The sequence below is a fragment of the Filicampus tigris genome, chromosome 1 (genome assembly GCF_054856515.1).
Source record: "Filicampus tigris isolate MCC_2025a chromosome 1, RoL_Ftig_1.0, whole genome shotgun sequence".
In the NCBI taxonomy this organism is placed as follows: domain Eukaryota; kingdom Metazoa; phylum Chordata; class Actinopteri; order Syngnathiformes; family Syngnathidae; genus Filicampus; species Filicampus tigris.
This window is the reverse complement of record NC_141217.1, coordinates 27,219,008-27,235,224: the sequence shown is the minus strand read 5'-3', so window position 1 is coordinate 27,235,224 and position 16,217 is coordinate 27,219,008. Positions and strand designations below refer to the sequence as shown.

At 43.1% G+C, this 16,217-nt stretch overlaps 1 protein-coding gene across 1 annotated transcript; it reads right to left on the bottom strand.

The window, feature by feature from the left end:
- Positions 1-1,706: 1,706 nt before the first annotated feature.
- On the bottom strand, positions 1,707-16,024 carry xkr6a (XK related 6a). Its single transcript, XM_086029417.1, has 4 exons — positions 14,943-16,024; positions 6,861-7,057; positions 5,612-6,029; positions 1,707-4,335 (listed from the first exon to the last, which is right to left on the bottom strand). Exons 1-4 carry the CDS (start codon positions 15,515-15,517, stop codon positions 3,831-3,833), a joined length of 1,695 nt encoding a protein of 564 aa, XP_085885543.1. The 5' UTR covers positions 15,518-16,024; the 3' UTR covers positions 1,707-3,830.
- Between the last annotated feature and the right edge of the window lie 193 nt (positions 16,025-16,217).

The following is a 16,217-nucleotide window of genomic DNA, read 5'->3' as shown; positions in this document are numbered from 1 at the left end:
TGTGGAGCGCACAAAACGTACAGTATTTGGCTAAATTCTCTATCTCACCGTAACCATGATACAAAGCCTACTCATCTTCACTGGATAGCACCATTAGAATCTTTTCCCAAATTGTAAAGGGGTCAGGGGTTACTGTATGCATTTGTGTGTTCAAGTGGTGAGGTCAGGAGACATGCCATGTTATTCTTACACTACTTGTCACTGTATGCACAAAGAAATTAGCACCCTGTTGTACGGGACAAAACTGTTGAGAGCGTGTTAACTAAGCACATCTCGCTGAATTGAGAGAGTTGCATAGCAATGGTCTGCGTGGCTGCGGCCTTATGGCCACTAACTGAAGGCAGTACTCAAGTTGCACCATAGAATCCAAAGTGTCAATCTGCCCTTTTGCACCTTAATGACGCATGTGCATGTGTGTGTTACATATTTGCACATGAACATATGACTCTATTGCATCTTCCCACTGACTAATCTACTCATCTGTTGGCAGCAAATGAACTGTAGCACCACAGAAAGTATTATGAACTAACTCATTGGTAGCTTGTATACATCGAATGAGTTGCAATCCCAACTGTACTTTTCCATAGCATGGCCTGGCACATGACCATATTTGGTAACATAAATGAGTAAGGCAGGTGAACCCCAATGCAAAAATGTAACTAACAATGAAAGAAAAGTGCATTACATTTATAATATAATCATATTGAAAATAACAAAAATATTTGACAAAATACGATACTACAACAATTTGAATTGGTGAGCAATAGAATTTTCCAAATGATTCCAAAAATGTTTTTTCCCCCCCCTTTAGCAACCCCGAATCATTATTCAATTACAATGTTATTTGTTCCAGTAAACCTTTGTTAATGGTTCAGACAGCCAAATACACATATGGTCAGCTTTAGTCATTGTAAACAAAAAGTAGCTTCAAGTTTACCGTCGACATTGCATTTTCATTTTATCTGTGCATGTCCCCGAGACAGCAGCAATAATGTCTGTATGTGTTCTTCACACTACATCATGAGCAATGCCTAATGCAAAAGTTGACCCTGTTTGATGCCAAAGCGCTCCCCAACCAGTCCCACCCGTCAAGCCAAAGTCTCATTGTTTGTGGTCGTCACAATGTGTTAATGTGGCCGGCACCTTGACCACTTGTGCGCGAGGGATGACTAATATTCTGGATACATGTTTTGATTCCTGCCAATGTAACAGCTTGGAAAAACAAACCCCAAAATATATAAATAAATAGAAATCACAGCTTATCTGTAGGTGGCTTCGGATGAGTGGGTACTCTTATGAGTCAAGAGAAGAAAAATGACACAAATGAATAAAAATATGCTTGCATTTGCTCATGTTGAAGTTTTCTTTTGGTCGTTGTCTAGCATATTAGTCTCACATATTTGCTTTACCCCCATATTGGTTACATGATATCTTACATCTTTTTTCAGACATTGGGCCCTATTTTCGTAGTCAGGCGCAGGTGCGCTTGGTGTAAAAACCCATAAACTCGAACCCTGGCGCATCTTCATTTTCGTGCTGGGGAAAGTCTAGTTTACCGTGTTTGATAATTTGACGGACAGCGTTGCGGCGGATAGAAGGCATTTTCTTTTACACGCCCCTTACAATTTGGGGAGAGAAAGAAAGTAGATTACAATTTAGACAAGGTAAAAGCAGGTCTAAATTGTGGCGCAGGTGGTGTAACTTGATTTTGGTGGATTTTTTTCAAGGTGCAGGCAGACAGATTCTGAGCTCTGCAGATGTGTGTGGTGGATGTCATTGTATTTCATTCATAAACATGACAGCAGTGTGCATCAGTCCCTCTCACCAATTATCATCTTAAATATATGTCATAAAATGGGTTTTGTCATGCGGACACATGATCGGGGGTAGAATGTAGTCTCCAAGTGCCCACTGCACAGCGGCCAACTTTACATCATCTGCAAGTGGAGATCTTGCAGTTCCTTTTAAACGTACTTGGAGCGCCAGAGCTGGGCACATTACCCTTTTTTGCCGGTCCGTCCTCTGTCCGCGACCTGGGTACACTTCCGTCCTCGTCTCGGCGTCCTTACTCATAAAAATTACCGTCCTACGACCCCATCTGTCCGCGTTCATTTAAAGCGCATCTGTCCATACATTCCGTCAAGATGGATAATTTCCCTGTGCACATCCACCAACCGTCTGGGAGTATTGAATTGTGGATTGTGGATTGAATTGTTTACAATTGTTTAACCAAGATAATATTTAGCTGCAACGCAAGATCGTCGTGATGTGATGAAGATGGTGATGCTGATGATGATGAGCCAGCCAGGGCACGTCAGAAGAATGTTTAAGATTGAGTAATAACGTAATATTATTGCGTTCTATTGCAAAACTTTTGCGTTTTAACGCAAGATGTTTTCCGTTTTTTTTTTAAAATATTGTTTTGCAAAATTAACGCAAGGTTATATTAAGAGGAAAGACTTTCACTCTCGGGTTGTTTAATGTTTACCCTGGTAGAGATTTTTACGGTCTAAAGATGTCCCACACAAGGACATACTTCGCATGCAAAGGTACGAATGTTAACAGTTAACAAAACAAAACTGGTGGATTACACACACAAGGCAGGCTGGGCATGTTTGTGTCAGTCAGTGAAATGGCGCCCTGATGTCCAGCACATGAGAAGCATTGTGCAGGCAATTAATGGAGGCGGCTCCAGAGTAGAGAACATACAGTGGTCTTGCTTTTTAAAAGAACCCAACACAACGACTTGGTTAGGGACGAATAAAGGGCTGGATGAAAACCTACTAGAGTCCTTGCTTAGTTCATCCCTTTTAATAGACTTCTCGTCCTCCGTCCACAAAATGGGTCCTGGACTGACGGACCGTTCCGTCCCCGAGACGGAATGTCCAGCTCTGTAGAGCGCACCGCTCTCATGGTTGGACTCCAATGAGTCCTTCCGTCATATAAAGCGTGCGCCTCTCGTGCGCTGAATTTAAAGGGAATGGTGGGACCACTTTCTTTGGATGGCAAACAAGTCGGCTGTGATCGCTCCCACAGCGGTGCAAACATCCCTTTCTACCTGCGACAGTCTATATAAATATCAAAAGAAAGAAAACTCCACCCATGCACACAGTTACACCGTGCTTTGCGCTACACTTGCGCTGGGCACGAAATTAGGGCCCCATTGTCTTCAGATGCCTCCTCTAAGGATAGGACAGGGAGGATAGAGAACACCTTTTCTCCCTTATTATCTGATTATCTATGATACACATTCATTTATCAGGAGTTTTAATATTATTTAAAACAATATTAAGTATTGGCTCAAGTTTAGACTCTAACTTGTCCATGAAACTTTTCAGAAACCATATGATTTTTTTTTTTTTTTTGCCAACCCTTTTTAAATTACAGTAGCTACCTTCTGGTTGCTTGCACAAAGGGCCTTAATCCCTCCTTCTTTGCAGAGGTACCTGTGTATTTGTGTGTGATACAATGTAAAGAGCAGGTAGGAAATCAATATGGTATGAAATATGCATATGGTTGTGAAATTGACACAGATGAATGGTGGAAGTTGCAAATAGATAGGAGGAGTTTTCAATTGACTCCTACTGAGGCAGCTTGTTGAGTCATGGCCAAGGGACTCGTACGTTGAAGGTGCTCACAAGGAATGTGTGTGTTTCTGTGAGGGTGTGTGCATTAAAATGTGCCAGATTGCTTTAGTGTCTCTGTGCTTATACCTAAGTGTGTGTTTGATATTCCTCTCAGAATGTGCCTATCCATGAACACAAACATGTCTCTTCACAGTGTGTGTTGCGTGTGCACACATAGTGTGTGTGTGTGTGTGTGTGTGTGTGTCAAAGTGAAGACTCATACTGTAGAAGTTCATACAGCAGGGGTCCATCACGGTATCGGATGCCCACTGCGGCCGGTGTGATGTACTGCAGGATGTTTATAGTCCTTCGCAGGCGCCTGTCAACATAGTGGGCGTCCCACGCCGGGTAACGCTTCCTGGGCATGTCGATCTTTATAAGTGGGCCCTCAGGTTTGGAAGTGGGAGGCACTGACCTCACCTGGAAGACGGGAAGACACGTCTCGGCCACATCCTCTTCTGTCTGGGACTTGGTCATGTGTGCAGGAGTAGGTGGGGCGGTAGGTGGTGCAGAAGGGGGAAGGGGAAGACCCCAAAGCAGCTGGGCGCAGCAGGAGGAGGCGGGGCTTGGCTGGAGGTGGGCAGTGGCAGGGTGCAGGAAGCCGTAGTACAACAGCATAACCAGGACGCCGCCAGCAAATGTCAGGTAAACGCCGCACAATGCTGGGACGGCGTATGAGTCGGTCAGCACGGGGTCCCTGTAGGCGTACCTGCATGTGGACACAGTCATGTTAGTACTTTCTTGATCTATGTCTATTCTATTGCCATTGTAAATTTATTGAAAACTTGACTCAAGAGTAACTAAACTATTGATTCTGAACTGCTCCAGAGTATGCACGTCACACAGTTGCTTGCTATTATTTTGTGTTTTTGCATAGTAGGTGTTTCTATGGCCATTTCGGTAATTTCTTGCATTGTGTAGGCCCAACTTTGTGGGGAAAACAAATTTAATTAGAGTGATCCATCTAAATAAATACATTAAAATACAGTACTCCAGTTTGTTGGGTGCAATTTACAACAGCCGGTTTTGGTCATATCAATTTTTTTTCAACCGACGTCCTCAATACATTTTGGTGTGATTTTTAAAAATGTGTATTTACTTTTTTGTCCTATTGGGTAATTGACGATTTCAACAAAAATTTGTTTTGCATGAACGCAGTCAGAAACTGTACACTGCAAATCGGCCAGTGTTAAAAGTTTGGGGTTGGAGTTAAAAACAGTTGCATTAACACCAGTCAGTAATAAAATAGCCTGTGTAGTCTAGGATGTAAAACTGATATGTTGTTAAAATGGAGTGTCACCTGGATTCGAGTGTGAAAAGTTAGTGTCCACATTATTACGTCTATTGCCCAATCTGGATGACAAGGCTTCACCAATTTATTTCAGTAGCATAAAAAACCAAACAAAAAAAACAAACCAAAAAAAAAACGATAGGGTCTTCTCATTCGGCCATGTAGGTCTACGGGAAATGGACTTGAGTAAGTAATGTTAATTGTTTTGTGTCCATATTTTTCTTTCTGCTGACGTACTTTTATTATAGGCATGATGGGCAGTTTTCATATGAAAATGATGAAAGAACATGCCTTGTGCCCCACTGCTGTTTTATATGATCTGTCTGAAATAGATTTAATAAAAGAAAAGTGCTTTGAATTGAAATTTTGTACCGTTTTATTTAAGGTAGTGAGGCATGGAGTATTTTTACCCCACAAATGCAATCGATCCATGCTAGACTTTTTGCAGCAATCCTAATTCGGCATTGAGAATTCCCTTTCATTTTAGTTGTGTGAATTGCCAAATTTAATTGGCTCGCGTTGGATTATAATTTTCATAAGGAAGAAATGTTACAAGGAAAGACATTACACATTTAAGCGCTGCTATGATTTCAAGCGGCACACATTTTTTAAACATCGGCAGAGTTCTTCTAATGTCTTGATCATCACTAAGATCCATGTTAAGATGTCCCATTTATTTTTGTTTTTAACTCACCACAGGCCAGTGAGGATGGTGTTCTCGGCCAGCACCACCGTGTAGTACGTAATCATTCGGTGTCGCGTCTGGCCCTCCTTCACGTTAAACCAGCAGAAGATGTAGACAATGCCCACCACCATGTTGAAAAGCACCTCCTCCCACTTGGACATGCAGAAATCGGTTCCCCCGTGCACCACCCAGAAAGCCATGGCGGACCAGTGGACCACCACAAAGATGCCGAAGTAGATGTGAAAGAGCGAGGCGAAGAGGGCAAGTGAGAGGACACGGGACGAGATGGTGAAGAGGCGCCAGAAGAGGTGCAGCAGGGCCCCGCGGTAGCTCATGCTGCGCTGGTCGTCACGCGAGTCCCGCAACAGTTTGTGGTAGGAGGCCAAGACCCAGGCGAGAGACAGGAGGGAGGCGAGGGAGGAGATGCCTGCAGGAGACAAGACAAGACTCATGCTTCATTTCCTCTGAGTTAAACCCTTTTGGAACAAAGTTTGGAGAAACTTCAAGTGACTAGACACAAACTTGGGTTGAGCTAGTGGGGGTTGTCTTTAGCTTGAACCAATAGACACTTATTGAAAGATTCACAAAGATCAAACACGGATAATTATTGGACATTACAAGATGTTTCACTCTTAGCACTCAGGAGCATTTGAGAGTATCATGATGCTTTAAGACAGTGTTACATTTATGAGCAATTTTCTTAGCTGATTGGCTGCGAGAAATCTTAAACCTCTACTGCCTCATAATGAGGTGTGTACAATCAATTTAAAACCTTTGTTGAATTTGAACATTTTTTTTTTCATTTGTAACGTTTTCCCCCAATAAAGTTATCATGACATTCACAATAATGATCATCCAGTACAGTGCCATTTGTAATACAAGTCCCCTTCAATTATTTTTTTTTAATTTACCCTACGTTTGGCTCGGTGAAATCACCTAGTCATATGGTTGTTAATGTCTCAGCTACTGTGCGCACTTGCCTCCTCTTCAAGTGGCTTATGTACCCATGGTGTGAGCGGGTGACCCTGCAACTGATTCATTTCCTGGATGACTAAGCAAGAGGAGGCTGTGGGCTCACTGGCTAGCAATGCAACCTGAACACTTATAATGTGCTTTGCTGAACAATGCACACAGTAAGAATCGAAGAAACAGCCGCATCAACAAATTCCTGTGCGCAATGGATGTTAATTGCCAATTAGCATTTGTGCAGCTTCTTTTTTTGTGTGCGCCATGTAAACATATCTTCTCATCCACCTACACTGCAGCGTCTCGGCACGGTTCTCCTGGATCATGATACACAGCTGCAGGACCAGCTGAGGCGCAGACTCCAAGAAAGTCTCCAGCAGCCGAAGCATGTTGACGTCTGCGTACTCGAACATCATGGCCCAGTACCAGCGGCGCTGGTGCTCCTTCTGCCGACGCGACATGAGGCCAAGGTATAGTGTCCTGATGTACCTGCAGCAATCATAGGTCATAAATAAATGTAACTAATCAATTCGTAATGAAAATACTGCACACCTTGAACAGATTGTTTATGTACACATGAACTCAAGATACTCTCTGTACAAAAATATGCCTTAAACTAAAGCAACACTGTGTCATATGTCAGTTTTTGTTGATTCTTGCGGCACCATGTGGACAAAAGCGGTAGTGTTTTGACAAAAGTCAGCCACATTTCCCATGCGCGCCAGCGCGTAGTGTCGTGAAATCCTGAGCTCTCGCTGGCCTGCAAGTTGGACTGAATTACATTTATATTTCCAGTAGCTGTGTGAAAGATGAATAGCGATGAGGTAATGAATCACATTTTTTTCAAGCAATACTTTTATTTTTTGTTTGTTATGGGGCTTCTGCCATGACACCAGTAATAACGCGTAGATGTTCAAATCAACTTCCGTCCATATAGCGAAAGGAGGAAGTGAGTATGCCGTAAAGCAATTCAGTACACTTGTACTTTTTGCGTGTGCCAAGGTTGCTCCCATCCTCCTCAAAGTTACTTAGTGCCAGTAAAAACGATACAGACGCCCTCAGGGCATGACAAAAGCCCCATTCAACTACTTGTAAGTCAATGTTTCATCAAGAGTTGTAAAAAATGTATTAAGGTTGAATTCTTGCCCAGTTCTGCTTTAAGTTTTACATTTCTATTTTTATTTTGGAAAGAGTGGGGTTAAGGGTTGTAAAACTGTATTTTACAGCACCACCCACACCCTCCATTTCAGTGGCAGTAATGCACCAAAACGTTTGCCAACCGCTAAATGACAGAAGAAGAATAAGGAGAAGAGGAAACAGAAGAAAAAGAAGAAGAAAAAGTAAAAGAAAAAGAAGAAAATTAAGACGAATTAGAAGAAAAAAACATTCTTTTATTGTAATGGAGTTGTGGATTTTTTTTAATAAGGTCGAATTCTTACCCAGTGCTGCTTTAATAATAGCCAGTCTTGACTAACTTTTCTGGGTGATTAATTTTGGGTGGCAACCATGTAGTCTACTCTTACATCACTTTGTGTGTTGTCTTTCTGAAGCCAGAATTGATGATTCCACACTAATTTATTGGCTCTCATTAAGACTGCGCAACGTGCATGGGCGCAGATGGTTCTGGGGAGGGTGGGGACACACTCTTAGTGGAACATGAACACACAGTAATTCAGTTGACATGAGTCACTTTCACACTGTAAAAAAATAGTGGCTGCTCAACGTAATAAAAAAAAAAGTATAATTTTCTCCACAAACATTTGTAGCCTACGTTATTTCTACCTAGCTAGATAGGTCTTGTGGTTTGTACTCACCACTAGCTGAACTAATACAGAACTTTAAAAATATCCATCACATCTGTACTTTTAAATGTTGAGCCAACATGTCATTTTTTACAGTGGGAGAGAAGTGCTTGTCGTAAGAAGCAAAAATGAAGAAACGAAAAACAATAACAGCATTTAAAAAAAAAAAAATTAATTAAAAACAAATAATGTACTCGTAAGTAGACTTTCATATCCTATGACTAAATTGCCTGTTGAGGATATGTGGCAGTTAGTCTAATCGTTTCATAATGTTGAATAACTAGTCTCATAAAAAAAAAAAAAAGAGAGAGAATCAGGTGAAACGGCGTTTGTTCTTACTAGACGTGGACTAAATGTAAAAGAAAAGCATTTTTGTACTGTAAAGGTGTTCAGCAAGAAGCGATTTTTCTTTATGTTTATATATATATATATATTTATATTTAGTTTTTTATCCTGGCTATGATGCATTGCAGGCATTTCCTGATGACAATGAGGCAGGCCTTAATCAATCAAGAGAAGATCCAGCATGATGTTTTGATGGGTGATTTGGCATTCCGGACAAACAATAGTTTCATCTTGCATTGTATGACTACTATTGATCAAGCATTGTCTTTTCACAATTCAATATAATTTCAAGTAAAAATGACATCTATATATGTATTATAATAGTCCCTGTTCGCCCAAGTTCCAAAATCTCATCTACACCCATGGCAGCATGTATGAGTAGCAGCTTAAAAAAAATTAGGTTATCTGGTTTAGTGAAAAATAAAATAAATCCTAATTAACTTGTCTTAATCTACTATTTAAAAGGTCTTGCAAATATTTTTTAATCGGAATTGGTTTAGAATGATAAAATATCCATCCATCCATCCATCCATTATCCAAGCGGCTTATCTTCAAGAGGGTCGCAGGGGGGCTGGAGCCTATGATAAAATATGAATTACAAACTATTAATTACAACTCAAACGAAAAGAAGATTGTTGAATCAAACATTGGAAATGAATGCAATTCAGTTTATGTTAAAGGCAAAACTAAACTAGGTCATATTAGACAGCGATACAATTGTACATTTCACATACATGTAACACGTACAGTACATGGACGCAATTTGCTAACAACCACACATTTAACATAGCACTACATTATATACCAAGACGCGTTTTTAATGAGCAAAGAACACTGCTGATGGACAAAAGTGCTTACGTGTTTTTTTACGTTTGATCTTTTTTCAGGTCGAGCATCTTTTATGACTCCCTTTTCTTATTTGAGCCGGATCAAAGATCTTCATTAAATGGTAAATATGAATGTCTGTGAACATGAGCTACAAATATTGACACTTCTTTTCCAGAGCTGGGCATTTTGCTTCTACTTCTATGATGGACGTCCATTTTGTAGGTGATAAACGATAGACCGCAAACTGTGAGTCTTTGGTTTCAAATATCGCCCAGCAATTAAAGTTTTCATTTTTATCCTAGAATTGGCTTACCTTAACTAGAATCCTGCGGTGCATTTTAGCCAGAGGTACGTACAATCCTAGTAGATTAATGCACTTTTAAAAAATACTGTTGTTGTGGTGCGAAGCAAAAGTTAGTGTCAATACTTCTGCTCTTGTTGCTGCTGCTTCTTTTTCATCGTTGGAGGTGGAAGCTTCTTCTTCTTCGTCTCCACTCTTCTTTTAACACGACGAAGAAGAAGCTCTGCCACCGGAAATAATCATGGCAAGTTAACTTTCAATTTCGACATCAACAAGTACTTTTGCTCAAAAATGCCGTTCGTTTATTAGTGTGGACGAGACTGGCGAGATACAACAAGGCAAATGCCGGGTGAGGCTGCGATGATGATAAATCCACCCATGATCTTATTTGTCGATCTCGCACCGGGCGTGCCGGGACCCAGGGGGGGTGCTAGTCGTAGTTTGTCAAAACATTTTTTATTTTGTCGAACTTGGTAGTCGGAAACGCTAACGGAAGCCCGTTTAAAATGATAATCGGACCAGCCTATAGGCGATTACTATTTGGTCCGGCCAGACAAAATGGCAGATAAACGGACGGCGGAAGGGTACCCTGGCTGTAGGCGGAAGGCGATAAACGGACTGCAAAGTTTTAGTAAAAGGCCCAGCTCTGTTCTTTTCATCATCCTATGAATAAACAGACATACATGTAAAAGATGCTCCATACTTTGTTGTTAAGATACAATTACAGCTCATGTATGGTGAATGTCGGATTTCAATGAAAATGCCCCTGAGCTCTTAGTCACGAGTGCATGTGTCTGTGTAGATGTGTGCGTACTACAATGATATTCTCCATGTGCATAGGCGTCAGTGCATGCTTTTATAGCATGTCTGGTTGCCATTAGAGTCCTCTGCTTTGCAAAAAGTACCAGTTACATCCACATAGCATGAATAATACAGCATCCATGGAGCATCTCATGTACACTACACACATGCCCCGAGAGCAGCACGGATCTTGGGTTGACCTTTTGTATTCAAATGTGGTGTGACCTTGACTCGAGAATTACTACGATTATTTTTCTTATACAGCAGCATGATGTTTGGCTTGGGTGTGAACACAACACAACAGCCTTTTGGTTTAAAGATGGAGTAGCGGGTCACCCTGACAGCTGCTTGCATTTGATAATTACCAAGAGTAAGTGTGGATCTTCTACATCAACCCTCCCCCAAGCACTCACTCTTTTCTTCTCCCATCCCCCTTTCGGTGGTATTGTGTGCGAGCAACCTTTTCCCACCTCTTCCTCTCCCCGTCTTATGCCTTCCATTCTCTTCGTCCTCCCTCCCCCCTTTCTCCTCCAACCACTCTCTTCGACCCTTGATCCTCCTCTTCTTCTCACTTCCTTCCTCACTCATCTCTCTACCCCCTCCATCCTCTCTCCATCTCTTACCGATCCATCTCAATCAGTCTGAAGGCTTTCCCCTGCCCACCCTCCCCATGTTCCTCCACTTTTCCCAGGTAGGGCAGAGTCCCAGGCAGAGTCCGTTCAGTCTTCGAGGAGGTGTATGTGTACAAGTAGAAGTGTGGTCGATTTAACCCTGGAAACTGAGCAAAGGTGAGGAGCTGCAGTGGTGTTTCCCCTTTCAGCGGGATGTAAACAAACAAACACAAACACACACACACGCGCGCACACACACACACACACACACACACACAAACCAACGTAGTTGCGACTCGAGCTGCTGTCTGCCCAGAGGCAAGCGCACACCATAAAAAAATCTTCTCAGAAAGTTCAACCAGGAAGGGAATGAGAGAGAGAATGAGAGAACAATTGCCTTTGCAGTTAGAGCTGAGAGGCTCGCGGCCGCCGCACACCAAGGAAGGCGACCCAACACAACGGCACTGGCGTGCCGTGCTGCAACTAGGTTTCGGGAGCGGCTGGCTGGTTCTGCTGCGATTTGGAATCGCAGGCGCACCGCATTGCAAAGTCGCACATGATTGTCTACAACGACATGTATGTTTTTGAGTATGAAGCGAGTACAGCGGTCGTATCTCAAAATTTTGCTTGCAAGTAAAAAAAAAAAAAAAAAAAAATCAGCCAAATAACTGCTTGTGCCTCAAAAAAAAGTTGTAAATTGTTAGTCACTTGTATATTGAGGCACCACTGTACAACATCCAATTGTTCCTTGACAATAGCGCCATGTTTTTGTTGCATTAGAAGTAAATGGTGAATCCTCCAAATGTTGTTTCTTTATAAGAAAACCCGAGGTCGTAATTTTTCCATTGCAGTACATTGGTAGGCCTGCGATAGGGAGTCGCTGACTGTAATTGGTTCGTCATTGTTCAGCTCAGTTGCGTTTGGTCGCCTCGCGCAGTGTGCTTTGGGCCTAAAGCCAAGTACACACATACATACATACTGACTAAAATATAGAAAGATGTGTTTAAGAGCAGCTCCAATGCTTTTACCAATTTATTGTGATGGGCCAGAAATACAATTTGGAGGTTATGCATGTCATGCCGCACAAAAACTTGCACTCAGGCATACTTACTCTTCATTTAATTGTTTCATATTATGACCTAGAAGTGTTTTTCATTTGTATTTTTACTGTAATTATGACATTCAAGGTTATGAATGTGAGCAATGAACTACTTAGCGCAGCAGCGTAAGAACAAGCTGCCATGATCCCTTGCCATTGAACTTATTGTTTTTTCATTTGATTACTTTATATTTGTGGCCTAGAAGTATTTTTCATATAAAGAAGTACTGTAATGATGACGTCACTAATACATTAGTGTAGGTTAGACTACGAACGACCAAAGCACTAATTTACATCGCCGCCATAGGAACCAAACTCCAGCATAAACCAAGAACTCTGAGTCTATATCTATCTACCAATGTGTGTGCGTGTGCGCCTGTGTGTGTGTGTGTGTGTATCCTACAAAAGTGTAGACTTGGCAGAAGTGCTGATTGTTTTCCTCAGAGTAGCCTATGTACACTGACACCCATTGAGCGAGCTCTAACACTTTAGCCCCCCACTCACCACACACACTGACACGCACACACCCGCACGCACACGGTTTTTATGGTTTCCATGGCGCTACTCTTTTATGTATAGCTCCAAAAGGGTTCAAAGAATGTGTAAACTACTGTACAGTTTTGGGAGGTGATTTGTATGCACAGATTACTCTTTTGGGAGTTTTCCCACAGACATTGAATTAGTGTCTACTAAGTGAAGCGAGAGGGAGCCTGCAGAGAGGCTTGCTCATCGAGCTGTCGTACTGAAGCAAGCTCTCCTTCCACTCAGCATTATCTACTCGACAGTACACTTGTCCTTTAGAGTGGTGGACTTACGAGTGCCCCAATTTATGAGAATTTGTCGCCTTATCAATTTTTTTTTATCTTGTTGTGAGCATAATTTGAGTTATGAGCAATCTTCAGGTTTCCCTTTTACACTGCTTGAGTGAAGTGAAAAAAAAAAAAAGATTGATTTGCACTTCAGTGCCCAAATACCGTGAGCAATAGTGGGCGGTGTCTATTTTCTACTATTTGATCTCACAGTGTAGTTTAGAGACGAGAGCGGCATTCGCGGTAGTGGTGTAGCTAGCAATCCAGTGAGAGTACAGTATAGCACTTGAGTGAAGTCATAGAACAAATGTATACATCAAGGGTCCACCGAGAGTGCAGTGGTTTGGGCTCGGTTGACACCACATCGTTGTTTTTGGGTGCTCGGGATTCCGAAGTAATGACTTAAGGGTTGAATTCTGGACTGATACTTAAACATTAGTCAACTGGAAAGTAACTGGTAAATTATGAAGAATATAGCAAAAGTGTAGAGAGCTTCAATAAGCATGAATAGCATAGGATGCCCATCATGTTTTTGACTTTCAATTTATACAAACATACAGAAACTAGAAAATGTTTGAGGCAGCTGACGTATATTCATGGTCCGAAACTATGCCTACGGGGGCAAGGGTGATAACATTATAGATATATATGCTATGCTACAAAAAATGAATAAATCAATTAAAAAATTATAACACTGGTCATCAGCTATCTTTTTTTTTTTATCATGAGAGATGCTTTATGGCGCCCCTAAATGTATTTTTGACGCTGATTTAAAATACATCTTTACTTTTTCTTCCTACATCAGGTTTTTGAGATCTCATTTTTGTTTTTAAGTTAGACCTATAAAAGATTGTGAAATATGGATTTTACCATTCATAGCTATGACATTTCAGAAAACAAATTCACCTGGTGCTGAACCTCACCCCTAATTCATAAATATGACTAAATATATTGCATGTATTATTAGGAAAACCGGGCGGCACGGTGGTCGACTGGTTAGCACGTCCGTCTCACAGTTCAGAGGTCGTGGGTTCGATCCTGGCCCCGGCCTCCCTTTGTGGGGTTTGCATGTTCTCCCCGTGCCTGCGTGGGTTTTCTCCGGGTACTCCGATTTCCTCCCACATTCCAAAAACATGCGTGGTAAGTTGATTGGACTCTGAGTTGATTGTGACTGTGAGTGCGGATGTTTGTCTCTGTGTGCCCTGCGATTGGCTGGCAACCAGTTCAGGGTGTCCCCTGCCTACTGCCCGAAGACAGCTGGGATAGGCTCCAGCACGCCCCGCGACCCTTGTGAGGATAAGCGGTATCGATAATGGATGGATGGATTATGACAACCTGATGAGTGAGAGAAAAAAAACGAGGGCAGATTCAGAATCAATGCAAAAGAAAAAAAAACTAGAAAAGTTTACTTGCATCACTGATTAAAAATAAAACTTTAAGTGTACCGGTAATTTGCAGCCCAAATTGTCGACAGACCAGTACTGGGCCGTGGACCAGTGGTTGGGGAACAATGTTTTAAACTGTGCTATCTTTCTTTATTAAAACACGTAAAAATAATGTGTGTGGTGTTTTGGGGGGGGGGCTGGAACGGATTTGGGCATTTTAGTTAATTATACTGGGGTTAAAATACGAATAATTTTGAGTCAATCTTTGTAAATGAATTAAACTATGCCATGTAAGGGTGTGTGAACGTGGTGTGAGTGGAAGCTGTTTGAAACACAGCGTGTGGATATCAGGTGCTGTTATGTTACACCCACACCACGCGCACGTCCACTTACCTCCACACTTGCCCCAGCTGGAGGATGTGTATGGTGGCCTGCCACAGCCAGATGGTGGCCAGCTGCAGGCGGTCCTTGCCGGGATAGTGGCACCCCAGAGTCACTGCACCCCGCTTTGTCAGACCCTCCACCTCCCCGAGCCCCCCGCCAGTGTAGTCCTGCACAAACCAGCGGAAACTCAAAATCTGGACCAGCACCGAAGGCACCAGCACGAAGAAGAGCGTGAGGCCAAACCACAGGTAGTCCCGCCTCTGGTAGTAGTCCACCGCGAGGCAAAGGTCTGTGCCAACGTCCCAGAAGAAGACGAGGAGGGCCAGTATGATCCAGAGGCAGTCCAGCCACAACTGCTCCCGGGGTGGGCAGTGAGTCTCCCGGACGCCGACCCCCACGGCGACCGCGGGTTGGCCCCCGCCGAGCAACGAGCCGAGGCAGGCGGAGCGGCAGCCCCAGTAGCACGCCGAAGAGCGGCAGCACTGGCAGATGTGGATCGCGGCCGAGTCCAGCGGCTCGTCGGCGTCGACGTCGTAAAGCTGGGCGAAAGCCACCCCGGCTTTGCCGTCCGACTGCGCGGCCATATTCCCCTTGCCGCTCGTCCCCTCCGGTGAAAAGCACGACAGCCGCACCGTGGTGCTTCTTTTTCGCGGGGTACAGACACCGCCTCGCTTCCCAGATACCTGCTGCTGCTGTACGCTTCCCTCGGTGTCTCCTTCCAGACCGGGCCACGGAGAGCCATCAGAGTTCCCTTTCCCGGTCCATTGTAGACCTCGTCACTACAATCGGAGACCTTGTCCACGAGCCCTGCATCACCTGGTCATATTGGGCTACAGGAGCCTATGACGTCACGCATCGCTGATTTTTACAAAAAAAAATAAAAAATAAAAAAAAGAAAGATGAATGATAAATATACGCCAGGGCGTGAATGGACTGGCGCGCTTTGTGCGTTCTCCGTCGCGGTCGCTCGACTACTCTCGCATGGTTTTCCTAACTTGAACAAGGGTAGCAAGTGCATCCCCAGCCCGTGTCCGGGCTGTCCAACCCCTGGATGCGCTGCCCAGCACCGCTGCCACGCTCCACAATCAACTCCGCCCTGTAACAGAGAATCGCGCACACAGTACAACGTTGACAGTTCCTTGTCCCGTCAGAGCGTCCTTCATATTGGATGTGGCACATCTGCCTGTAATCATTTGCAATGGATAGGGGTGCACATATTTTTCTTCATAGGGTACTCACATGAGTATTAGAAGATTGTCTTGCTCACGGATGACATAATTCACG